General features: G+C 44.0%; 1 protein-coding gene across 3 annotated transcripts in view; it reads left to right on the top strand.

The window, feature by feature from the left end:
• DOC2B (double C2 domain beta) overlaps positions 1–27,795 on the top strand; it is a 2,325,944-nt gene that overhangs the window by 441,727 nt on the left and 1,856,422 nt on the right. For all 3 annotated transcript variants that reach the window (XR_011274629.1, XM_069615162.1, XM_069615163.1), the window contains exon 2: positions 9,930–10,009. Coding sequence is in view for 2 of the 3 variants with exons in the window: in XM_069615162.1 (XP_069471263.1) it covers positions 9,930–10,009 (80 nt within the window). In the remaining variant the exon portion in view is untranslated. The remainder of the gene's footprint in view (positions 1–9,929; positions 10,010–27,795) is intronic.

The following is a 27,795-nucleotide window of genomic DNA, read 5'->3' as shown; positions in this document are numbered from 1 at the left end:
ACAAAATTCTAAAACCAAATGGATAAACATACAATTAAAATACTGTTTAAAATATAAACAACTGTTTATCCCGCAATTGCACTACTTCTGGACTCCTGAGAGCAGTAACATGAGTGCCATGTTGGGCAGAGTTCTGTTGGCTAGCTTTGGTCCTTTGTTAGTGTTGATGAGTCGGACGGCTGAAATAAAAGATGGACCGGTCAAAAAACATTTCGGTTTCCATTCTCCGGAGGCCCACCTCACCGTTATTCAGTTCGGGACCACAGCAAAAGATAAGTCTTTGGCCCTGCGTGTTTGTCCATTTGAATGTGATACTTGTGAAAGTGAGAGAAGCTCGCTCACTTTGCTTTGCCTTTTGTGGATCGCAAAAGGAGCGAACACACGCTATGGCTTGGGAGGAGTAAATACTTCCTTTTTGTAAACATTTCCGCGTCCTGCACTTCAGACCACGGGAGGCGGTCTGGTAGAGCAAGAGGAGATTACGTTAGGTGAGAAGACCTTTTTTTTAGCTCTTTTCACGTACAGTTGTCATTCCTAAGTATTAGGATAGCTAGTTAAGCACCGGATTTAAAACACAGGCTTTTCTATTGTTCTCTTCTTTTTTAGAGACCAATTGCTATTTACATTAACGAGATCAAGTTTGCGTAAGAAAAGCCTTTCGAACAATGGTATCTTTTGCATCTTTCTGAATTTCGTGAGACCAATGTGTGTTCTTTTATTTATAACTGTAATTCACATTGTGGTCCCTGTTTTCGTGCTTTCTTCAGATTAGCTGTAGCTTGGAGATTTAGCATCGCATACTTATACCAGAGGCTACTGGAGCACAAGCCACACTGCGAACCTAATTGGGTTTGCAGGTAGGATCTAGTTTAGATTCCCAAACTGAATCACGACATGTTGGGGGCAGGGGTGGGAACAGAGAGGGAGCTATGGCACTAATTGTAGTGCTAAAGATAGGGAAACTATGATAATGTGCTTCCTATCTTCTGAACCATTGGCCCCTAAATTACTAAAAGGTTTAGATGGACCAGTGAAACTATGCTTATAGGTATGTTGTAGTTTCTTTGACATTTGCTGGATTCAGGCATTTTGTGAACATTAGGACCCAAATTGTGTCTATAAGGTCCTGACTAAAGGCTTAACTTTTCGGGTATAGAGATAGACCTTATGGATTTCTCCCCCTTTTTTTGGTCTAATGCAATTGTGGGATAAACTGAGTGAAGGGAGACAGCTGTTTATATTTTAAACAGTATTTTAATTGTATGTTTATCCGTTTGGTTTTAGAATTTCGTTAACGTTCATCCAATCCTTATGAAGACACACACAATCTGCCAAGTCGAAACTATTTGTCAACTGGGAAGCCCGTTTCTTAAAGAAGATTCATATGGATGCGCACCAATAGTCGATATTTTGTTTGGAGTGAACAATTATTAGCAATACAATGGAAATGAACTGAAATTTTGTTAATATCTTAAAATAATTAAATGTTTTAGGAATTCAATTAGCTGAATGAATGTATGAATGCATGTTGTTTAGGATGTTTTCTTAAAGAATTAATTAAAAATGTTTAATGATTTTTTACATTCAAATCAAAATAAAATAAAAATAATGATTTGATCCTTATAATCTTCTGCCTTCTTTCACCAGTTGTTCTTGCTACCCTGGCACCATTCTCTGGTTTACTACATGTCCTTACCTCAAGGTGCCAGTGATCGTTGAGGTTCCCACCTTTGGGTTTGTTTTTTCTGTGACTCATGGAGCCCAATGAGGTAACTTTGTGTCAAATCCCATCTGGGGATGGTGTTGCATCACAATAATGGGGAAAGGGTGGGGTTTGACTAGAGACAGGGGCCCTGACAAGTCTCTGGGAAGCTATCAGCTTTGGCATTTTGAGGGCAGTGGGGCTGGGTTGGAGAGAGTCCAGAAATGATTAATTGCCTTAGAGAGGCTGGTGGGGCTGGCAGTTGAATGGCTATTAATGTCTTTGGAAACAATGACGGAAAGTGTCAGGTCTGAACGTTGTGATTCCTGTATCTCCATGGGGGAAAAGTAAAAGTCTCTTATTTGGGATAGTGACTCATGAAACCGTGATGTCTGTTCAAGCACCCTGCTAGTGTATTGAATATATTCATGCATTTGAATTCATAGGGCTTTCTAGCTTTGAAATTTCCCTGGAGTGCAGCAATTTTGAGATAAAGGGTATGATTAGTCTCTGAAATATGCTCACCGACTGCGCCATCGTTTGTGCATCGCTTGACACTCTGTCTGATGATGGAGGTTCATGCGTTTATGTAGAGGTTGGCTAGTTTCCCCAACATAGTAGCCACGCCCGGGACATTTCTTGCACATAATCAAGTAAACAATATTGCTGCATGCACACGTGAAAAGCCCCATAATCGTGTGTTCTTGCCCCGTGTGGAGTATCTTGTTTGTGTCCAAAATGTTGATATCTGGGCAGTTTATGCATCTTTTATTTTCTGCAAGACACAGTTCTATAATCTGTGCAATTTGTGTGTCGTTTGCTTCTGACCATAGTTCCCTTCAGATCAGCTGGTTGTCTGAAAGCAAGGAGGGGCATCTCAGGAAAAACATCTCTCAGACGTTCATCTTGTTGGAGGCTGGATTTGGAGACCCTTAGCGATCTTGCAGATGGGTTCCAATTTTGCATTGTATGTCACTACCGGTTGCACCCGTGTTTGAGTCTATTTTGCTCTGTATTCTAAGAAGCTGCTCTGGGGGATCTGTGTTGCTGTGTGAATACGCCTGTGCACAATTCTGTGGTTGTATCCACGGTTTATGACGTCAAGGTTTGTATGTTCTTATCACAGTCCCTTGTGTCTGAGCATATTCAATTGTATCTTAATGCTTGGCTGAACATTGTAGCATGTTTTGTGTGCACTGGGTGGGAGCTGTCACTTTTCATGTAGCTGGCACAGTCGGTTGGTTTACGATATATTGTGGTCTGTAGCTGGCCATCTTCTATTGTTATGCTGGTGTCAAGGAAATGTACTATTTCAGGAGAGTAGGAGAGTTGGGGGATGATGGTTTTGTGGAATTCATGAAATCTTCTATGGAACTTATGGACGTCCTGTTCCCCAGTAGTCCAAATCAGCAGGATGTCATCGATGTAGCGTGTGTACGTCAAAGGCCTGCAGGCATAAGAGCCAAGGAAATCCTTCTCTAATTGTGCCATGAATAAATGTGTATACTGCGGAGCCATTCGAGTAGCCTTGGCCGTACCCATCATTTGGAGATAAATATCAGTACCAAATGTAAAATTGTTGTGTGTCAAGATGAATTCTATGCACTTGCCTATAGTGTCAGCAAGTGGGTTTTGATCGCTAAGAGCATTCTTACATGCCTCAGTGCCATTGATGTGGGGAATGTTTCTGTAGAGTGCCTTTATATATGATAGATCTGTTTAAGTACTGAGGATCATAGACCTGGCTAATAGCCCTGCTCTTATATTTTGCGTTGATGTGTATTTTTTTATTTATTTATTGTGTATTATAGTTTTGTTCAAACTTTGTCCCCATTCATCAAATGTTCAGTTCACCATAGATAAAAAGAAAAGTAAACAACTATTTCACAGCTTTACAATGGTTAATTCCTATTAAGGTCCTTAATCAGCTTGTTCATTTTGTATTTCCCTTGGTCTGGACACTTTTATTTATTAATCAGGGTTAATAATTCCACTTCGGTCTGGATTGTCTAGTTCCATTCTGAGTTTTTCTAGGAAATCAATCCCTGCACATGTCAATATTTGCTTATGTCCGTCTAGAAACATCGTCCATCTTTCATCGGACATAAGTAGCTTAGTGACCTAGGAGTTAAAACGACTTGTCCAATATGATAGAGAATCCATCAGAGGTGGTAAGTCCTAGAACAGGAGTCTGCAACCTTTGGCTCTTTTGGACTAAGACTCCCATGATTCCTCACCGTTGACACCATTGACTCTGCTGGATAAGGCTAATGATAGTTCTAGTCCAAAACATGAGGTGAGCCAAAGATTGCAGACCCCTGATCTAGAGGGAAATCCTGGGACTTCCTGACAGAGCAGTGCTCCTCAAACCACTAATTGGCTATGAATCGGTGAGTCACATTGGTGTATGCCAGGCTGCCTCTAGTATAGGTTAGCTCATTCCCTCAAACAGTGTGGAGATCACACAGATTGAAACAACTGCTTACGTCTATTGCCGACGCCGTTGATTGTGCCCTCCTCTATAAAGAAGAAAGCTGCCTTGGTTTATTACTTGCTTTGAGCGGATTGACCTTGTTGTTATATACTGAGAAGAGAGATTGAAAATGACTGCTGGAGGTTGGTCAGGAAGGTCCATTGACCCAGCTGTGGTAGCACCTTCTCCAGAGTGAGAAGAGAATGTGCATACAGTGTCGTCCTTATTGGTGAATGCAGGCCATCCCCGCTATATGTGTTGACAAACATATCTCTAGGATTAGATGGAATTGTGGCAACCAGCAAGAGGATTGTTAAAATCCCACTACACGGAGCCAATGGGTCATCCTGTAATACAAAGATTCTATACCATGCACATAAACATTGTTTAGCTTTATGTGTACAATACGCTATTCACAAGTACACAGAAAAGGTATTCTGTTAGTAGAAAGGGCGATATTTGCATATTAGGTCCCCTAATTAAAAGGGAACTAGTCTCATGTCTCAGCAGTCTTCTGAAGTGCGCCAAGCCTTAATCAAGAAACAGAAATGTATGTTTAACTGTAAATTGAAAGTGCGTGGAAGCAGGAAAACATCGACAGCCATATGAAATGTGCAGAATGTATACCTATACCCCAGGGACGTCATTTAGGGGTCACCAGAGGTCGCAACTGCGACCTCTGAGGTCTCCCTTGCGACCTCTGTAAAAAAACAAAATATATATGTCTTTTTTTCCGTTTTTTTTTTCTCAATGCAAGCTGCTGGGCTGTGGCCAGCACCATGTGGCTCTTTACTTCTGGAGTGGCTGGCTTTCTTGTAAAGACCCCTTAAAAAATTAAAATCAAAACATGAGTGCCACAAGTCTAACACTTTCAGCACTGACCCTAAATAAGATAGAATAGGAATACCAAATAATGTGTCTTTCTGGAATTCTATAAAATAATTGCTAGACTCATTAAAGGTTTATTTCAGGCACACTTCAGAGGGTGAGTCACTGATTTAGTCTGTTCTTAAACGCCTCAACTCAGCCTTTCATCCTTCTGAGGTCAATACATGAGTACCAACACAGGTTTGGTGATATTGGGTGTATATTTCTTCTATGTAAAGCGCTTAAGCGTAAGTGCTATATAATAACACATCATTATCATTTGGCCTTGGACGTCTGCTTGCATTCACAGTAATTTGGTAATATGGGCCTATACACACTGATCTTAACGATACATATTGCGATCCATTCTTGTATAAAATGTACATCACATTATAGTGATATCATAACCATATTTTTTATAGTGTACAATGCTATGTGATGCCACTTCCTGTTTTGTCAACGGGTGAAAGGTGTTCCATCGCTTCCCGCAATATCACTTTGCGGTGGGGTCAAATGTCATCACTTCCTGTGATGTCATCGGGGGTAAAGGGCCGTGTGATGTCACTTCCGCTACCCCTGCCATTTTGGTGAAATGACGTCCCTGCTATACCCATTGTTAAGCTCAGGACAATCAGCTCTAGCAGCGAGATTCGGCTCTAGCAACGAGAATCAGCTCTACCAGCGTAAATTGTGATCTAACTGATTTTTTGACAGAAACACCACTAGAGGTAATTATCACTAATGCTGTCGGTATGCCTGTAAATCTGCCCAATTCAGAGTTTGACCCTGGTACAGTGGTAGCCGTGGTGGTATTGCTGGAATATCACTATATCACCATATGCATTGCATGGGTAAAGTGGTGATATGATGGGCATCAGAAATGGATACCTTTTCACCCCCTTAAACTGTGTCCACTGTAAGTTGTTTTTCCTTGTATTGAATGGAAATGCTTGTGCTACCTTTCTGTACAGTGAAACATTGTTCAAACACTTTTGGGACTTTGTTACCATTTTTACGTTACCTCTCGGGTAGTAGCAAAGATTAGTGAATTTTTATTTAAAAATCTCACACATTATACTATTGGTGGTTTTACATTAGAGATGGTAACTCTGGTACAAACTTGCAATTGAAAGGGAGGTAAAATCGATCGGCGGTATTTGGCAAATTATGCCAATTTCACTGTTATCTTCCAACTATTCATTGTGGCCCAAAGTCCCCCTGCAATGTATGTTAGGAACCTCCCGAAAGTTGGTTGGACCCTTTGTTTTGTGGTTACTGCAGAATCCACAGCACCCCTTATTTGTTGCTTGCTTAATTTACCCAACTGCTTGGGGCTGTAAAGGGCGATGTGAAAAGCTATACGCGTGAGGTATACTAGCTTTCCCCTAACATGAGAAATCTCCAGTATTAAAATAGTTTATGTTAGAGTTGTTTTGGCGATAACATGGTCTGTTCACCAGTCTTAGAACCCTTTACAATAGATTTTCGGTGCAAGCTCTGAGAAAACCAGAAAATTGACAAATTATGGGTAGAAAATGTAGTTATTGAGAAGAAAAATGGTACATTTGAATCTTTCCAACCTTTTAACTGCAATTTTAAGATTGCTTAGCAATTAATAATAATTTGTTTAGGAAATACAGACAGAAATTGATTTGCTTTTTATATGGATATTCAAGACATTTGATTCCGCGATGATATTATTTTATTCACAATTTTGAAAAAATGTGTAAAATGTGTGCATTGTTTTAGAACTAAGGGTTTTGTGATTGTGAGAATTTTGCAAGAGAGCCCAATCAGAGGGCCTCTGCAATTCTACAGAGATGTAAGTCACTGTTCACATTTCTTTCATTTGACTCGTTTAGTGCTTACAAGTCAGTCCTCAAAGTCAAAGAAACATAATATCTGTGTTTCAAGGACCCTAAGCCGCACATATCCTCCTCACCTGTCCATCAGGTTTTTATCACGTTGATTCTGGGCACTCTAAACATCACACACAGGGAAGCCCCTGCCATCTTGGCTGGAGATCACAATTAGCAAAAATTGAAGGATATTGAAGCAGGGCAGAGCACTACACATGTGCTAATGTAGAACATACTATAAATACATTAATAAGATGGAAAGGATCACAGCAAAAATGTGCATATGGGATATGTGATTGATGTCGGCAAACCTTCCTGACACATGGCGTTTAGGTGTCTCTGTCTCAAGAGGCTTCCAACTTTGTACCGTGCTCTGCCAAATACCATCTGCAGGTTGAAGGGCAGAATGAATAATTAAATAAGACTTTAGAAGAGTATCTCAAGAGTTTCATAAGCCAAGATCACTAGTTTATTTTAAATGCCTGTGTTGAAAACGCACAACCCCAGTTCTATTTATATAAGAGTACAATCTATGTATATTTTCTGCCTAAAGCAAACAAAATAGACTTCTATCTGTCATAGAGAGTGAAAACATTACTTTTCTCTTATTGGTTACTTTTTAGACTTTGTTTTCCCTGCTTTTAGTGTTTTCTGATTGATCTTACTCCTGAGTGGTAGAGCTGACATTTCATCAGGGCTCAACGTGTGTGCCTTGAAGTTTGTATTGTTTTTATTTCTCGTTGTTCTTTCCTTTTAGTTATTGGTGGTTGTTTCTCGTGCACTTGTCCTTATCTAACGTGACATAGTTCGTGATGTTGTGATATATTTCTCTCTGGGTTATTCCACTGTTATGTTGCATCCCATGTTTCTAGTTATAAATCTACTCACATCTCTACTTATGTCTCGCTGCCTTCTTATTTGTTACTTCCCTTTGGTGCTACATTTTCCCCTTTACTTGTCCATGCTCACATTGAGCTAGGTCACAAAATGATAAAATGACATTCCAACCCTGCGTGTGTTTTGGACTTGTGCCACAAAAGTGTGTCCCAGCATAAAAGATAGTGCTTAAGGTCAAGCACAACCATTGGATGAAAATGTATAGAATAATGCGTGGCATTATTGTCAATAATCCCAATACGTTTATGCTGTCCTGTCCACAAGATTGTGCCTATCCAAATGCCCTCATTATTCAAGAGGTGGCACAACAAGGAACGAATGTGCAGAAAATTCCACGATGAGCTGTGCTACAGTAACTAGTAATGCAGACGATGGCATGCCTTTGGCTGCGAAAAAATGTAACTCAAATATGTTAGGATAAAACGTTGCTGTTAATCCATTGTTTCACCGAATAGGCTTGGTTAAACAATGCCAGATGCCTTCTTTGATTTCAAACTGAGTATCAATTATGTCTACTGGACGGTACATAGGGAAGGGGCAAGGCAATAAATGGGAGTGCACTATAAAGTAAAGAAGAAAGTTAGAGGGGTAATAGACGGGAAACATTAATGAACTGGGAGAGTAAGAAAGACTATAGCAGGTCATGCAATAATGACGTATGACAGGCAGTGCAAGCCCTTAGATTGTTTTTCATCACTCCCTGAAAACAATAAAAAGCAAGAGATTGCCATTGTTAACCTCAAAACAACATTGACGCCCGGCTATTAATAAAGCAATAGTACCGGAGGAGGGGGACATTACTGGTTGGATAATGCCTCCCCTCTGAGGGTTCTATTGCTATTACTACCCTGGCACATTGTACCAGTGTACTAATAGTATTTTTGCTCAAGTTGAGAAATGGCGTGTCAACTGTTTCTCAACTTGAGCACAAGAAAGATAATGCCCTCCATGGATTGGTGAGAAGGTACTACATGTAGTCCTTTCTCCCTTTCTATGGTGGCCATTGAAAATATTTTTTTAAAAGATAAAGAAAATGGCCACCATGGAACGGGGTGAAGGGATGGCACGTGGTCCCTTCTCCCTTTCCATGGCTTTCGGCCGGGCAACGACCCGGCGGGAGCCAATCAGATAGTTTGTAGCAATCTGATTGTCCCTCCCCGGGTACTAATGATTGAAAAGATTCAATGATGCCCTTTGTCATCAGCAGGTACTTTATAGCTTAGTCATACTCACACCAGTTTGGAAGCAAAGGGAAATGCCACCGTGCATGCCTCTTATCGAATCACCTTGACATAAGCATAGCTATCCCATATGCCCTTTACCCATACTCTGCATATGTCCTTTCGAGGAACTTTTAAGAACACTTGACTTTGGCCATTTTCCATTAGCTATGGGTTGACTGCGAACAGTCCCTGCTACTGTGATGATTGAATCTTTCACCCTAGCCAGGGGTGTGAAACCTATTGCCCTCTAAATGTGTTTGGCTACTACTCCTATGGTTCCACACCATTGACTATACAGAGAGCTACACGTTGCATTCTCCTTTAGGCACTTCTGGAAATCCTCAGAGTTGTCCAGTACCTTTTGATAATAGATGTAACTTGAACCGTAACAGTGCGTCGCGTTCTGTAGGTTTGCAAGCAGCTGCTGCCTACAAATTGCCAGCCTATTTCTCTGGTCTCTGCACGGAAAACAGACTAATGGGGAGCATGGATTACACGCCCGAGCGAACTTGCATTTGGGTCTCCTGGGCGCTGCCTTGCCGAGGTCCCTCTAATAACCTAAGTGGAGGCCTATTACAGCGGTGATCCGTGGTCAAGGCAACGAGACTCCCAATGCCGGCCAAGCTTTCCACCCAGACATGATCCATCAGTAATCTTCTCTCTTCCGATTGCAGCTCCGATTAAAATATATAGAACAAAATACCTGTTCAGAAACAGTGAGGCGCAAAAGATTTGACCTTGCAAGCCGGCCAAGAGCTCCAAATATCCTGCTCAACGTGTACATGCTTTTTTGATGATTTTAGGAGAATCGTGATTGACTTCCATTGACTGTACCACATCATGCTTCAGAGTATTACACTTCAGTGGCCTGTTAGCTCACTTTAACAATGCTCTCTTTTCTTTTTTAGCCACCCTGGGGACTTTAGATTTCAGCTTGCTGTACGATCAAGAAAACAATGCTCTTCACTGCACAATCAACAAAGCCAAGGTATGTCCCTTGTCCAGTCTGTACACCTGCATGCAATGACGTTTGACGTGCCATCTTGCCTACGTAGCAATGTGACACCTCTCCACTTCAGGCCCGAACATGACCCATGCCAGTCCTTAAAACTGCTGAGCTGTAATCAAGTCTTGGCAAAAAGGACAAGCATACTCATCCTTGACAAATTAAGGGGTTAAAGCCCTTGAACTCCTGTCCGATTTCCTTTCCTTCGCTTACTGTTCACTGCCTTGTGCAAGGATGCTGATGGCCAATCCGGTTTATAGTCATTCCATCGACAGCCAAAGCATCTAATGGCATACCATCTTACAAAAGCATCGAAAAAAAGCATCTAATGCATTTGTTTTTTTTAATGGGGGGGTCCCTCTCCAACTCCCCTTTTTTAACCTTTAAAACCCATTTTTATCAAACTAGACCGTGTACCATCTAAAAAAATGCATTAGATGCTTTTTTTAATGCATCTTTTTAGATGGTATGGCTGTCGATGCTTTCGTTGTCTTTGCAATGACGGGATACCGGCCAATGCTTTACAGTCATGCCAGTGTTTTTTGGGGTTTGCACAAGAGGATGTGAGGGAATGCTGATGGAGCATGACAGGGAACACATGCATCCCTCAGGGGAGGAAACAATGCGGGAGGGAGGGGTAACCGCCAGTCTGAATGTGTTGCTACCCGCCCCTGATCAATAGGCCTCCTTCGAAAGGTTAATTGGAATATTGCATGCCACTGCTTGCGTTGGCCGGATGGCTGAGAAAATGGCTGCTATATGTGTTTATTTTACTGTGCACGGCAATCTGCTGACAGCTTTTAATGGTTCTGTTGGGTGCTAATGAGCATTTGCAAAGACCTACGCCCTCTTGCTGTGCCAAGGTTGATTGGAGGGCCAAAGTGTCTGTCAAAATATGACCAGCTGCATCGGTGGCCAGAGAAAATATGTGACGATTGGCCAGCATTGCACACCATTAGATGCATTTACCTGTGCTTTACAGTCCTTCGGGGACTAGTGCATTCCTTTTCATGAACACATACAAACTATCAATCTCACACAAGCATGCATACACACACACAGACACTCTCCTTGTGTTGTGTGTTGTCTTTCCAGCAGGTCCTCCCGTAGTCCTGGAATCTACACAAGGACTCTGGTTTTCCTTTTTAGTAGGGGGAGTAAGCACTAGATACAGCCTGTGTCCTCTTTAACAAAATGGAGGTTTGTGTAGGGGAGGGGTCTACAACACCTGGCTCTTCAGATGTTTTGGACTACAACTCCCATGATCCCTCGTCATTGACTTTTCTGGCAAGGACTGAAGGGAGTTGTACCGCAAAACCCCCAGGGTGACAATAGTTGCAGAGCCCTGGTGTAGGTTGTGGCACGATGATTCTCTGCTCTCATCTCGCCTTCATATTGAAAAATGCTGCGAAAGAAATGGCAGTCCAACCTTTACAAAACTAGTCAAACATGGCGCCCATGACAGGAGAGGGAATTCATTTTATGAAGAAGCCCAGGGTGACGGTAAGAAGAATGGAGGAAGCGAGGGGTTGGAGGGGCAGGTAAAGGAATGTGAGGCCATTAAGGAGGATTACATATTACTGAGTTTTCACAGAACATTCCCCCCCAAAAATAAAGACTTGACTGAAATTCTTCTGACATTTCTGTGAGGCTTCATCACGGTGGGCAGGGAGAGTATTATAGGGGGCACCAAAAGTTACGTTTCCGATTAATTTCCCATAGAAAAAAGGTTTCTCTTGACTATAGTCTGGAAACCACTGGCCAGGTTTGTTGAGAACTTTTGCAAAATCTGGGGGGCTCATCTCAAAAGCATGCTCTCCCAAAGTTTGGCAAATTCCTTCTGCATACCACATTTTGGCGATTTCATTGAGTCCTAAGATTAAGGCTTGCTTCCTGGTGGAACTGGGAATGAAGACTTAGCAAGGGGTAACCAGATTGGCTACTGAAAGAAACCAATTCTAGTTGGATACAGGAGAAAGTATTTTAGGGGCCTGGCACTGAGGCCCGCAGCTTTTTAATAGGATCCAGCAAGACACTCCCGCCAAATGCCATAAAGCGGGAATGTTGTAGACATCTAGGAGTGACTCCTTCCCTAGTTAGGGAGTCGGTTGGCCCCAGAGGAGTGCAATATAAGTGTGCTACCAGGCAGGGCCACAGGACACCTCTCAGGTTCACAGGCTACACCGGGGGCTTTGCCCCAGGGGTAGGCAGGTGGACCAGGTTGATTGCCATTTGGCCATTGATTGCTGCAGGGTAAGCCCAGTGACTACTTTTGGTGCCTTAATAGGACCTGGGCCATGGCCTAAGTCCAAGCCACAGGCAAGATAGCCACTTCTAATGGCCAGTGGTCACCTATGGTACATTGAGAGTCCTAGGCATGGACCAAGGCAACTTCAATCTACGGCCAGTGGTCACATCAGGGGCAAACCGGCCAGTGAGGACTACAGGCCACTTTGAGGGTCGTGAAACATGTCTGTAGGCTATTCCTGGGCAATGGTACCACTGTCCATGGCCATAAGCCATGGCCAGTATCTACTTTCGATGGAGGGTGGCCACAGGCCATGGCCAGCACCTACTTTCGATGGAGTTGTTTTGGCATGCTCACACTTCACGTGGCTTGGAACGGCCTAGGGAATGGCTGAATGCCATGGCCTGGGTAAAGTGGCTGGTGACCATGAGCACAGGCATTGACCACTGATCACCATGTGTCAATGTGGGGGTTATTTCAAGGCTTAAGGCAAGCTAGCACTGGGCACATTGAGTTCCTAGCCCTTTCCTGGTATGTGTATCCACTGGGCATGGCTGCAGGCAGATCAGGGTGCTCTGAGGTTCCTGGGCAAAGGACACACTGACTGGACCTGCCCCTCCGGCCATGCCCAATGTTGATTATGAGTGGCTCAGCGGTGCCAATGGAAGCCGAAGGACACATCATTGGAAACCTCTAGACCATTGCCAGTGGGCATTGCCATTATGACACGCTATATCATTTCAAAAATAAAGAAAATTAAATGAAAAAACATTCGTTAAAGGAATGTAGTTACGTTTCCCTTAAAAAATCTTTACATTTTGTGAAAAACCTTTAGTTAAAGGGATGCTATTTTTAAGTTTCCTGTAAAAATAAACAGACACATTTAATAAAAATGCTTTCTTTAAAGTACATTCGTGATTGCAACACAAAACACAAAAATATCACAGATTGGTCAGTTATGGTATCCCAAGCAACTATATGTGCGCCATCATCATTGCAAAACAAGCATAGTTAAGCCACTACAATGCACTGTATACGATACAGTCCTGTCCCAGGAGGATAGCTCAGCGGCAGCGCGCTCGACTTGGAAACAAGACGACACGGAGCAACACAGGTTCGATCCCTGGGTCCGCGCTTAGAAACCTCTGGGTATTAAGCGCGTTATAAATAACCTATCATATCATATCATCATATATGTCAACGCACATTACATGTAAAAGACTTCAGAATTGAAAAACAGCAAATAAACATAGAAGTAACCCAAATCCATTATGGCCGTTTCATATTTGATGTGAGAGCCAACACACACAAACAAACCAATCAATATAGCTGTAAAAAAGGTATCTAATGGCATGGTTTTTCATGTCAATCAGCACAATGGTAGACATCTTGGTAGTGGCTAAGTTATGGTTGCTTTCTTTAGAACCCATTACTAGGAAATGTTTGGCATTGAACAGAGTCTTAAGTGACCTTTTGAATTTCTGTACAATGTGTTGACCACTAGGCATATTGTTGTTTTTTAATTTTACAATCATGATATATTGCGCTAAACTTTAAAAAAACAAAGTTGTATGCACTCTTTCAAACATTGGACATTCAAAATCGATTAGGATCCAAAGATAACTTGCATGAACAATAGATCTGCGAATCCGAAAGTAGGAATACAATCATCCCCCAAGGAAAACTTTTTATAATTCTTATTATTAGAGATAAACACATTTTAAAGAAAACTGTCTACTTGATGATTTACAAACGTGTTGATTCAAAGAACTCAGGCCGACACGTGTTTTGCTTGATTTCCAGCTTTCTCTGGACCTTCTCAAAACTTTACTAAATTTATTAAATCGACATTCTCAGGAATAGACAATGTTTTGCAGTTTTTCTAGAGACTCATAACATTTGTACTAAGCATAACATAATCCACTATTGAAAAGGTATAGGCCCTGATTCATGGATCATTTGCGCCAAAATACCGGGATTTGTGCACCATTCTGCTCGCAAATCCCCATTTGTTAAACAGGGATTTGCGGGCAGAATGGCGCACAAATCCCCGTTTTTCAGCGCAAATAATTCCATGAATCAGCCCCATTAATGTTCTCTATTTACAAAGACAATTTTTTCAATTACAACCAGGGATTCCATCTGAATCATTTAGATTGACGAAAAGAAAGAGACAAGACAAGAAAGCATACAAAACAGTATGAATAATCAAATTTATAACAAACAATTATTAATTGAATATTTGATCATTAATACTTGTGCATCAAGAACCACAACTATCATATTAACTATTACATTTAGGTGGGTACTGAGCAGACATCTTGTTTCTGATATAGATTGATTTGTAATACATTTCCTGATAGACATGATTTCTCTTAAGACCACAAATTGTTTCTTACATCTTTTATTTTCTGTACTTCATATTGTAAGGGAACTAAATAAAATACAGTAATGAATGAGCACATTTTTTTTGCTAAAAAATACTCCTTATGATGCATCAAATGCAAAAATTAAAGGTTTCATATTTAAAATCAACCTGTTAACTCACCTAAAGAACTTGCTAGTCCCTCATTCACTGCTCCAATGTTCTGCTGACCGTGCTGTATTTAGACACAGCTTTCGCCTGGCATAGCCATATTATTGCGTAGTGCATAATATGAATAGTATACATATATTGCAAACATTTTTGGAAACTTTTAAACAATTTAAAATATTAAAATATAAACCACCTACCACCTATAATAACACTTTCTATATGTTATGTTTAATGTTTCTAGCTATTATAATGGTTTGTGCAATTTAAAAGAGATTTTACTTGAATTTGATGTCCTTATTTTGTTTAAATGATTTGTATGCCTATATACATGATTCATGTACAAGTTTCTAAAAAACGAGTTATGATACTTTTAATATTGTAGACATTATAACGATCTTGTTCCATTTTATTCAACTTGTGCTCGAATTGTGCCATTTTCATTATACATTTTTAATACTGTCATTTTAAATAGCTGAAATGTAAATAAAAATTAAAAATATACATTTCAAGTAGTTTTAACTGTTTCTATATATTATATTAATGTGTTTGCAATATTTTGTAATTTATAATAATATAATACCTTCAACTACTATCACTTATCATGTAACATAAGCACTGTAACCATCCTCTTAAGTTTAAGCACCTAGATACCCCCGGGTTAGGTGCGCTATATAAATAAATAAATCAAATAACTAAAATAACTTATTACCTTACCTTCATTATTTTAAATAGCTGAAATGTAAATAAAAATGAAAAATATACATTTCAAGTAGTTTTAACTGTTTCTATATTTTATATTAATGTGTTTGCAATATTTTGTAATTTATAATAATATAATACCTGCAACTACTATCACTTATCATGTAATATAAGCACTCTAACCAATCTCTTAAGCTTAAGCGCCTAGATACCCCTGGGTTAGGTGTGCTATATAAATAAATAAAATAAATAAATAAAATAACTTATTACCTTACCTTTTAGCACATCAAATCTTCAGAAACTCAGTTTAAGAATTTCATGGAGATTCAAAGTATTTCAAGGGCTTTGTGAATGGCTGCGAAACACCACAAACGTTCAGAGTTTCCCCCCCAAAAATGTAAGAGTCCTCTGGGACATTCTCATAGAACGCTTGCTCGCCCTTAATTGGTTCAGAAAGAATATTGGGTCAATGATGTCTCCATATTGCAGCCATACATACATCTGTTTATAATGCTTCCATGTTTCAGAGTTCTTGCCGAGAGTGCATAGCTGGTAGTGTAACCCTGTTAAAGAAAATAAATGTACATGTCAATGTTTTACTTTATGTAGCAATTCAATACGCTGTTCAGCCAGCAGGCTTCTGCTTTTTAGGATGATAATCTCAAACTCTGTATACGCCAAGAGACACCCCTTAATGTCCTTTGGTGGACAAAATGTGATAGTCATGACAAGTAGTGAGTCTATTTTATTGGCTTCCGAAACTCTGTCTCTTAGTAGCCCATCTTTTTTTTTTTTTTAAACATGTTTTTTATTGTTTTACAGCGTAGAAAAAAAATCTATATAACAAAGTAACATCCCCTTGGATCCCCCCCTCTCCCTCTCCCACCTCCCATCCGGAAGGCTTGTTCCATGCTCCGACTTTTCTCAGGATTGTCTATGAGGTAAATATGTCCATGATTCTGATGTTGTGCGGGCACCATTGTGCCATATAGTCCGACTGAAGGTACTCCAGAACTCCCCCCCACTCCTTCACGAAGGACCCATTCGAGCCCTGCAGGTGGAGTGTGATCTTTTCCATTGTCATTTGCGACCAGACCTTTTGCAACCAGGTGTATATTAGTGGTGGATCTTTTTTTTTCCAGTTGTGTGCGATGGTGGCCCAGGCCGCAATGAGGAGGGTCATGAAGCTTCTCCATTGTGCCTTACTGTACTTCTTGGACTGATGTCCTGTCAGGCCGCATAGCCACACTTTCTCCCGCAGTTGATCCGCCTCTGGGAACATTTTTCCCATTTCTGTTATCAATTCCGACCAGAATCCTTTGACCCCTTGACAGTCCCACCAGATATGCCTCCACGTGCCAGCTTCTGGGCAGCCTCTCCAACAGCGGTCGGACGTTCCCGGGTACATAGTGTTAAGCCTTTCCGGGGTGTAATGCCATTGCGTGACTATTTTTGTCCACATTTCCCTGGTCTGCACCGCTCGGGTTAGTTTGGGAATGCCTGTCCACAGTTTCTGCCACTGTTGAATAGGGATTTCTTCCCCTAGTGTTCTTTCCCATCTTTTCATATAAGTCCATTTTATTTCTTCGTCCTGGGCATTGATGAAGTAATATAATGTGGAGATTAGTTTCTTAATTCCTGAGTTGGATATGATGTATTTTTCGAAAGGGGTTAACTCCCTTGTGGCTGCCTGGGTAATCTCCGGCGTTGCCAGCCAGTGCTTGAGTTGGTCGTACTTGTAGCCATCCGCCTTTGTCAAGTTCCACATCTTTTCACAGTCTGCAAAGGATCGTATTTCTTTGTCGAGGAACATTTCTCCTATTTTCCTACAGCCTGCCTTTTCCCATTTCTCATAGGCCCCAGGTTCTTGTCCTGGTGGGAATTGTGGGTTCCTGCATATGGGCGTGAATGGAGCTGTCACAGTAGTCATGGAGCCCTTCCGTGCCTGTTCATCCCATGCGCTCAGTGTAGTTTTCATGATTTCACTAATTCGGAGGTTCGGATGTCTATGTTGTTTTAGCTTCCAGAGAATCTCTTCCAACGGGGTTCTGGCGACTGCCCTATTTTGAGTTACCCAGATCGATTGTTGGTCATCCCCCAGCCATTCCTTCAGGACCCACAGTTGCGCTGCTTGGTAGTATTTCCTGAAGTGTGGTAGTGACATTCCCCCCTCTTTGACATGTGTCGTGAGGAACGATCTTGCGACTCTTGGGGGCTTCTTATTCCAGACATATGATGAAATTGTCTTTGACAGTGCTTTGAAGAATGAGTTTGGAATTGTTATCGGGAGGGCGTGGAAGTGGTACAGTAGCTTAGGTAGAATATTCATTTTCACCGACTGGATTCTACCCCACCATGAGATTCTTAGCGGGCACCATCGCTCCATATCTTTTTTCACTCTGGCCAGAAGAGAGGGGTAATTGCCTTTGTACAGTAAGTCCACCCTATGCGTGAGTGTAATGCCCAGGTATCTGATTCCATCTGTTGCATGCTTTAGGCCTAATGCTCCCGCCACCCTTCCCTGTGCCTCTTTGTCCCCTGCCAATAGTAGTATTTCGGATTTGCTCCTATTGATTTTTAGGCCTGATATCTCCCTAAACGTCTCCAATTCCTGTAATGTGTGTGGTAAAGACTTCTCAGGATCCTCCAAGGCTAGTAGCATGTCGTCTGCATACTCTATTACCTTATGCTGTCTGCCTGCCATCTCTATCCCCTTTATTTGGGTGGTTTCCCTAATCTTGATTAGTATTGGTTCTAGGAATATCACATATAGGAGGGGAGATAATGGGCATCCTTGTTTTGTCCCCCTGGTAATCTCCACCCTGTCTGAGATTTCTCCGTTGACCGCTATCCTTATTGATGGGGAGTTATAGTTGGCTTTGACCATTTTTATGTACTGTTCTCCAAACCCCATATGCTCTAGCGTTTTGAAGAGCATGGACCATTCCACCCTGTCAAAAGCTTTTTCGGCGTCTAGTGAGAGAAGTATGGCTGGCGTGTGTGTAATGCCTATTTTTTCTATTAAGTGTGTCAATCTTCTTATGTTGTCGTGAGTTTGCCTACCTGGGATAAAGCCTGATTGGTCTGAGTTTATAAGGGAGGGTAGTAGCGGTGAGAGCCTGGCTGCTAGGATCTTTGTATCAATTTTGGAGTCTAGATTAATCAGTGCTATTGGGCGGTAAGAGCCCGGGAGGGATGGATCTTTATCTGGTTTCTGGAACACCAGGACCTTAGCCTCATTCATGGATGGGGTTACATTTCCGCTGTCTTTGAAGGTGTTTAGTAGTTTTGTTAGGAATGGGGCGAGGATATCTGCATATTTTTTATAGAAGGGGGCTGTGAAGCCGTCTGGGCCTGGTGTCTTGTTATGCGGGAGTCCAGCTATTGCTTTCTTCACCTCATCTTCCGTGATTTGAGTTTCTAAAGCATTTTTCTGTTCTTCCGTAATCTAAGGAATGGGGAGGGACTGCAGGAATTTGTTTTGGTTGCCCTTGTCTGGGCGCTCGGTCGTGTAAAGTTTTTGGTAGAATGTCTTGAAAACCTCCCCTATGTCCTTAGTGCGTGTTCGGGGTTCGCCTTGTGCGTCTTTAATGTTTAGTATTGTTAATGATTTATGTTTTGCGGAGAGTAGTCTCGCTAGGAGTTTATCTGCCTTGTTTGCTTTGATAAAGTATCTCTGCTTAAGGTAGAGGAGGGATGTCTCTGCCTTTTTATTGCGGAGCATTTCCAGTTGCCCTTGTGTGTGTCTCAGTGCTTTCTTAAGGCTTTTGGTAGGGTGTATTAGTAGTTCCTCTCGTATATCAGTGAGTTTATTTTCTAGTTCTCTTTCCCATCCGTACCTTTGCTTGTCTTTGGTGGCTTTCAGAGCTATCATGTGTCCCCGGGTAACTGCTTTGAACGCTTCCCACACCATACTCAATGGGACCTCCCCTGTGTCATTTTGCTCGAAGTATTCTGCAATCTTGTCTCTAATTGCTTCTCTAGTCACCGGGTCCAGTAGGAGATCCTGTGGGAGTCTCCAACGCCAAAGCCCCCCCCTTCTCTGTGGTCTGTACGTCCAGCCAGAGTGGGGCATGGTCCGAGATTGCAATAGGGCCTAGTTCCATCTCCTGCACCTTGCCCAACATTCCCACCGACACCCAGATGTAGTCTATTCGGGACATCGTATTATGGACATGTGAATAGTATGTGTAGCCTTTGTTTTGACCCTTCAGTTCCCTCCAAGCGTCACACAACGCCATTTGATCCATTTTTTGTTTGAGATGCCTGGATGGGGCCCCTTGGTTTAGTGGTCCCCCTGAGCTTCTATCTAATTGCGGCTGCCATGCCATGTTGAGGTCGCCCCCCAGTATGATCTCTCCTTTCGCAAACCCCTCCAATTTTCCCATCGCATCTCGCAAGAATCCGTCTTGGCCCGTGTTTGGCGCGTATATCGATGCCAGGGTGAGCTTAAGGCCCTCTAGCCGTATATTGGCGAGCACCAACCTCCCCTCCCTCCCTGTCTGCTTATCTATTAGTGTTGCGTCTCTTCCCCCCCGCATGGCAATTAGAACCCCCGCTCTCTTTTCAGTGGCGTTCGATTGTGCCAGTACATTGTACCCTCTGAGTGAGACCTTCCCTCTGTCTAGTGCTCTTATATGTGTTTCCTGGAGGAGTAATATGTCTGCTTTCTCCCTCTTAATCAAATTCTCTATTTTCTTCCTCTTCACGGGGGAGTTCAGGCCCCTAACGTTTAACGATAATATTCTGATTTTCCCCATTGCGGTTGACCTAGATCAGGTATCATGTGAGCCCGAGTGTTGTGATCACGGTTGTCTTCCGGAGCAGGCCCCCCTTCCCTCCCCCGCCAACTCCCCAACTCCCCCCCCATAACAAACAAACAACCAACTTTGATCCCGAGGAGGGCCCGGGTACCTAAGGATGCTAGGGCGTTGCGCCTATCGCTCCCTGCCCTCTGTGAACTCGGGTTAACTTTTGTGGGGAGTCCTAAACCCTCCATATTCCTCTGACCTTCTGCGTATTCATACCTGATCCCCAGCCAGGCCGCTGGGAATTACATGTTCCAAGCTCCTTTGTATTTATTTATTTATTTTTTTTTTTTTATTTGTTACACGCCCAGACCCTCGGGTGTCACGGCGAGGTTATAAGATAGATTAGAAATTAGTCACATTCAAACATTACATTAGTTGTATTACATGATATAGGTTACAAACATATTCACAACAATATACAGTGGCCTAAGTATTCACAACAGTATCCGATGGAAGGGGTCCTATCTTTGGGTGCTAATATTGGTTGAATAGCCAGGTTTTTAGCTGTTTCTTAAAGATCGTGAAGGAGGATGCTTTTTTGATGATGATGGGTAGGGTGTTCCAGCGTTTGGGGGCTAAAGTGGTGAAGCTGTTGCCCCCTGCTCTTGTGGTTTTGAATCGGGGGGGTCCAGGAGGAGTTTGTCGTTGGATCTCAGTAATCTTATGTTAGTTTTAGGATGCAGAGTGTTATTGAGGTAGATAGGTCCTTTTTTTGTAATGCATTTGTGGGTGATGCATAATGTTTTGAAAATGATGCGGGCTTTGATGGGGAGCCAGTGGGCATCTTTCCTGGTCTTGGATATATGGTCTGATTTTTTTTTGCCTAGCGCTGCCCTCAGGACTGTTTTGCAAAAGTTGCATTTTGGCTAGGTTGGTGTTGGAGGTGCCCAATAGTAATACATTACAGTAGTCCAATTTCGATAGGACCAGTGTTCTGGCCAGGGTGAGGCAGTTTGCTGGGGTCAGAAATTGTCGGCTCAGTGCAATTAATTTGGAAGTGTAGGCCGTGGAGGAGGAAAGTACATTGATCTGTTTAGTCATGGTCAGGCTAGCATCGAAGTACACGCCCAATGTTTTTACTTGTTTTGACACTGGAATATTGGTGCCGTCGATGTTGATGGTTGAATATTCTGGCTGAAGGGTTGCTAGTTTGGCTGGAGCTCCTACGATGAGGACTTCCGTCTTCTCATCGTTAAGACGTAGGCTGTTTAATGCCATCCAGTTTTGTATGGTGACGTACATTTTATTGATTGTTAAAGTGTCCTGGTCATAGTTGCCTGTAAGAGGTATAAGGATCTGGGTGTCATCCGCAAAATTTGTGTATATGACACCCATATCGTCAAGTGCTGAGAACAGGAGCTTGGTATATGCGTTATACAGCGTGGGAGAGAGGCAAGAGCCTTGGGGCACTCCTATGGGGACTGGGATGGGGTTGGCTGCTTCTTTGCCTATGGACACTCTGGAGGTGCGGTCAGTTAAGAATGATTTTACCCAAGCAGTGGCTGCCCCAGAGAAATTAAATTCACGGGCAAGTGAGTTGCACAGTTTGTCGTGGTCCACCAAGTCGAACGCAGCTGAGAGGTCCAACAGCTGGAGAATGCAAAGTTTCCCTGAATCTCTAATGGCATCCATCTGGATTTTGAGGTCCAAGAGAGCTGTTTCAGTGCTGTGGTTGGGCCTGAAGCCTGATTGTCTGGTGCTGAGGAGCTGGTTAGATTCTAAATGGGTTTGAATTTGGTTGTAGGCTAGTTTGTCGATGATTTTGAGTAAGAATGGGACCGTGGTTATGGGGCGATAGTTAGTTGGAATGGTGGGGTCTAGATTAGGTCTTTTTAGAAGTGGTGTGACCCAGGCTTCTTTAATGCAAGTCGGAACTGTATTGGAGTTGAATGAGGCATTGACAAATTTAGTGATGAGGGGGGTCAGGGTGGGTGCACAGGCTTTGACTAGTTTGGCTGGGACAGTATCTCCTTTGCAGTTGGATGCTTTTAGTTTGGAGATAGTATCGAGTACGAGATTGTGGGTGACTGGTGTGAATTGGAAGGGGGGGTTGGAGTTGTCACTGAAAAGGGTACAGGGATTAGGGAAGGGGGGGTTTTTTGTAGCTAGGAGTGATTTTTTGGAGTTGATTTTGTTTTGTAACATAGTGATTTTAGAGGCAAGAGCATCTTGTATGGTGGTACACCATTCTATGCTTGTGTTTATGGGTGTGTCGGTCGGAAGTGGATTTTCAAGTTCTCTAAGGATAGAGAAGAGCTCTTTGGAGTCGGATGCTGCATTGCTAATGCGAGCATTGTAGGCGTTAGCTTTATGTGAGATGATAGCTGATTTGTAGAGGGTATTTGCGTCTTTGAATGCTTTAGCTGAGTCCGGGGAGGGATGTTTATTATGGGCATGCTCAAGAGAGCGTTTTTTCCTTCTAAGGGCGATTAATTCCTCGTTGAACCAGAAGTTGGATTTTTTGTTGAGGCGCCTTAGTTTGGAGGTTACAGGTGCTATGGTGTTAATCGCTGTGGAGAGGCATTTGTGGTAGTACTCAGCGATAGTAGTTGGGTCATTGCTGAGGATTGAGTGGGTATCTAGCAATTTGTTCAAGGTGGGGTCGAAGTTCTCAGCTGTGAGCTTTTTAGAGTTTCTACTTTCGATGATGTCCATAGATATGTTCTTGGGTGTGCAAGGGTCGTCGCTAGTGATTGTAAATTCTATGCAGTAGTGGTCTGTCCAATTCAGTGCGGTAATCGGGCCTACGGTGATGTTGGTGTTGAGGGTGAGGATCCAATCAAGGGTTCTGCCCTTGGTATGGGTGGGGACATTGACGTGTTGGCAGAAGTTCATGTCATTTAGTGCCAGGATGAGGGCGGTTGCTTTGGTGTCTTGGTTATCATTAAAACCTAGATTCAAGTCACCAATGATGATACATTTCGTTTTGGGTTTGAGGAAGGGCGCCAGTATTAGTGGGATGTCTGTTTCTGGGTGGCTGTTTGTGCTAGGGGCTCTATAGATGACCACTATGTTAATTGTGGTGTTTTCATTCAATGAGAGTTTGGCGAGTAGTAGTTCGTACCCTGAGATTATTTCAATGGAGCTTGATCTAAGTTTGATAGTGTTTTTTGCAATGATGGCCACACCGCCTCCTGGAGTGGTGGTTCTATCAGATCTGAGAATGGTGTAATCTGGTGGAATAGCCAATTCTAGCAGAGGGCCTGATGCTTGGTGTAGCCAGGTTTCTGTGATTACTAGCATGTCAAGGTCAAGTTCGATGATGAGGTCATGAATATCAATGGCGTGGGCTCCAAGGGAGCAGGCATTGATGAGTGCATTTTTGAGACTAATGGGAGGGTTGGGCTCCTTAGTGGGAGTATTTATAGTTGGTGGGCCACTTAGTGGAGTAGTTTTAGTTGCTCTAGGCTGGGTGTGTTTGTCGTTTGTTGTGTGGGCCGTGGGTTTGGGTGATCTGGGAGGCTGGGTCTTGGTAGTAGGGTTGTGGTGTTGTAGCCTTGTGCGAGCTCTTAAGCGGGATGTTCTCTCATATCCTAGGATAGGGTGTGTTTTACCATTGCTTGAGGGGTTGGGGTGTACATGTGGATCATCAGTGATGGTCGAGGTGGGATGGTGTTCCTTACTGGTTGCGTGGGCGTCCTTGAGCCTGGAAAAGAGAATGGAGGAGGATGGGAAGGGGGGTGTGGTAGGGAGGAAGGGGGTAGGACAGGGGATGGGGTGGTGTCTTGGGCAAGCTAGTTTGGTGAGCCCATTTTTGAGGGCGAGGAAGTGAGTGCCAGTGCACGGGGTGTCCGCTCGGACAAGGCAGAAGGGGAACATGATGCACAATATCCAACTTAACATAGCTAGGGATATAGGGGGGTGGTGTAACGTGAGGCTCGGCTCGCTTTATTTGCACCAATTGGGCTAGATACAGTAGTCAACAGTAAAATACTGTTAGGCTAATAGCAAAAATCCTAGGAGGGCCTGTGTGCAGTCAGGAGCGACCATAGGGCACAACACAGTATCACAGAGGTCTCTAAGCGACCATAAGGCACAACACAGTATCACAGTGGTCTCTAAGCGACCATAAGGCACAACACAGTATCACAGAGGTCTCTAAGCGACCATAAGGCACAGCACAGTATCACAGTGGTCTCTAAGCGACCATAAGGCACAACACAGTATCACAGTGGTCTCTAAGCGACCATAAGGCACAACACAGTATCACAGAGGTCTCTAAGTGACCAAAAGGTACAACACAGTATCACAGAGGTCTCTGAGTGACCGTAAGGCACAACACAATATCACAGAGGTCTCTGAGTGACCATAAAGCACAACACAATATCACAGTGGTCTCTGAGTGACCATACGGCACAACACAATATCACAGTGGTCTGTAAGCGACCATAAGGCACAACACAATATCATAGTGGTCTCTGAGCGACCATACAATTGGCAAGCGACCAGGAGGGTCTCAAATGGGTCATGAGGTGTATTAGTAGGGGACCATGTTTATGCAGTAGGTGGTGAAAAACACACTGTTCAGGGCTACTCAAGCTGTAGCAGTACTATGAAGGTCAGCCTATTGTGGACGCTAAATTTCAATAAGCACGGAGAGTTGGATAGGCTGTTTCAATTGGGCATACTGGACAGAGAATAGCATATGCACAGTAGGCCACAGTGGCTAAGGTTCAAGTAGCATAGGCCCAGTGGGTAACAGAAGCTAAGTTACACAAAATCAAAGAGGGCATGGTTCAGCATAGTCTCCATAGGCTGCAATGACTACAATACTCATGGGCACAGTGGGCAGAGATCAGCAAAGGCTACAGTGACTAAGAAGCTTGTAGGCACAGTGGGCAAAGATCAGCCTAGGCACAGTGGGCTGCAGTGACTAGGGTGCATGTAGCAAGGCACGAAGGGCTATAACGATTGCATTTCAAATGGCATAGGCACAGTGCAGGCAACAAGGTAAAAGCAGGTGACCATATCGCTGGCAGGGAGGGATAGCATATTATAGCTACCTATTGAACTATGATGGGCAAGCCTGAGCACCCATGTCGTGGCTAGTTTCAATACGTATGGGGAACACCTTATTGAAATAGTGCGGTCATTATGGAAAGTCGAGCCTCATGCTTTGGGACTGTGTGAGCTGCACGATAATGGGCAGAGTTATATGAGCACAGCTCGCAGCAGCGCAAGAAGTGTTACAGGATGGCTCTATGTCATTAAGTGGAGCGTAGATACTGGATCTCGATTTCAAGGCTTTTCGTTTCCCTGCTAGAGGTGCAAATTAAGGCCCCAAGGCTTACCGTAATGGGGGCCCATCGTAGAGGAGGACGAGGCTCCCTCCGAGCTACCTTTAGGAAACAGGGGTGAAGGGATGGGCACTTCCTCGCCTTCCAGTCGCCAAACAGGCGCAAACAGGGCCTTTATACAGCCTTCATGCAGGCCGCCGGCGCATCCGCCTGCCGGCGGATACTGGAGTCAAAATATGGGGCAGATCGAGGCTCAGCCTCGCTGTGGTGCCGCGTCGCGCCCGGCATGGGCGGGTCAGGCGGAAGATTGGGACATGGTCAGGCAGGCCGTGTGATGCCGGTCTGCGCTGGCTGTAGGAAACAGCCTGGTGTCCGTGGCTGCAGGATAGGAGGGGGGCTTGTAGAGGATTGTAGAGTGCCACTACCAGTTCCGAGGTCTGGGGAAGTCCCTTGTCATCGTCCTGTATGGGTGTTCTTCTCTTCCGCTGTTGCCGGTTTGGGATTCCCCCTCCCACTTGGTTTCCTTTTTTGCCGAACCACCTCCCAACCTCTCGGCCTCATTTGCAGTTCCCTTTTAGCTTTGATGCTCCTGTCACTTCCCTCCTCTGTACGTATGTCCATGATGTGGAGCCCTTCTTCCCAAGATGTCACTCTCCTTTGTTTCCCTTCCCACTCGAATAGCAGGCCAAAAGGGAATGTCCATTTGTACCTTATTTCTTTTGCGATCAGTTCTTTTATTAGTGGTGCCATTTCCCTTCTTTTTAGTAGCATCACCGATGCCAGGTCTTGGTAAAGCTGTATGTCTGCCCCATTCATCCTAATGTGGTCTACCTGCCTCGCTCTCCTCAGTATAAGTTCCTTCTGCGGGTACGATGTGAGAGCTGCCAGTACGTCTCTAGGTCTTTCCCCAGGGGCGCCAGTTCTTTTCGGGCCTACTCTGTGTATCCTGTCGATGCCTATGTTGTCCGCTTCTTGTGCTTCGATTAAGTCCCTGAACACTTCCTGTACCGCATTCTTAAGATCTTTGTCCAGGACGGACTCAGGCATGTTTTTTATGTGAATGTTCGACCTGCGTGATCTGTTTTCTAGGTCCTCGCATTGGATTTCTAAGTTGTGTGTTAGTCGCACAAGGTGTTCCTGGGCTTTGCTAATTTGCTGTGATTCTTCATCAACGTTTTGCACAATTTTCTCTAACGTGTCCGTCCTTTCTTCCAGTTTGGCTACATCTTGTCTTAGGTCTTGAACCGCCTGTTTCATGTCGGCTCTCATCGTGGCAAACTGGTCTTGTACCGTCGACATGAGTTTGTCTTGCAGCTCTACGAACCAGGCGTGCATATCGTCCCTTGAGGGGGGGATGTAGTCCACCGGTGGGTCTTCCTACGGTCTTCCTCTGGTGGCTATGGGGGTATCTGACGCCCACATTTGGATTATGCTGGGGTCTTGTTTAGCTGACTGCTGGTTTAGTTGCGTCGCACCCCGTTTCCCCTTTGCTTTGGACATTGCCCTTGCTATGTGAGGTGCTCACTGGGATTAATTGCTCCCAGGCAGCTTGATTGTGCCTTGGGTGCTCCTGCGTTGTCTTCCTGAAGTGGCGGGGTGTGCTCGGTTGAAAGAGTGCCCGGGTAAATTGCCTTCTTCGTTATTCACCTTTCAGCCTCCGGGTACCGCCTGCCACGTCGCCTCCACCGCTGTCTTGGGGGCTATGGGAAGAGTCCTTGACCTTATGCCTGTGGCTTCCCTGTCGATCAGCCAACGGCTGAGGAATATGGGGATATGCCCCCTAACTGCCGAATATCTGGCCTTGTGGGGGTGCCTCTGTGCGGGTGGGGGGGGCCCTCTCCTGTTGTGTTACCCGGTTCGTCGCTACGCGTGTTTTGTTGCGCGGCTCCGGGGCCCTAGGCGCTGCGTAGTCGGGGTATGGCCTCCTGATCCTCCGCTCCTGTCGTTGGTACTTCTCCGGCGCAGAGTGCACTTGCCTGGAGGGGGGAGGGGCGGGGCAGGCCCGGTTCGCCCGCGGTTCCTTCGCTTCAGGTGGGTTTCTTTTCTTTACTGCAGGATCCCCTTCCCGGCGGGTGAGTGTCGTTGTGCCTATGTGCCTGGGTATTCCGCCCGCAGTCCGCAGACAGGTCCCTGTCCCGGCCTCTCCCTCTCGCTATACGCTCAAGGCGCGCTGTGTGCTCGGTGGGGGAGGGGTGGCTCCGCGATGTGGTGCAGCCTCTATTCGCGGTCTCCCCTGT

The sequence above is a fragment of the Ambystoma mexicanum genome, chromosome 9 (assembly GCF_040938575.1).
Source record: "Ambystoma mexicanum isolate Mex_15411 chromosome 9, UKY_AmexF1_1, whole genome shotgun sequence".
NCBI classification, from domain to species: Eukaryota; Metazoa; Chordata; class Amphibia; order Caudata; family Ambystomatidae; genus Ambystoma; species Ambystoma mexicanum.
The sequence above is the reverse complement of the archived record's forward strand: the minus strand, read 5'-3'. Positions and strand labels throughout refer to the sequence as shown.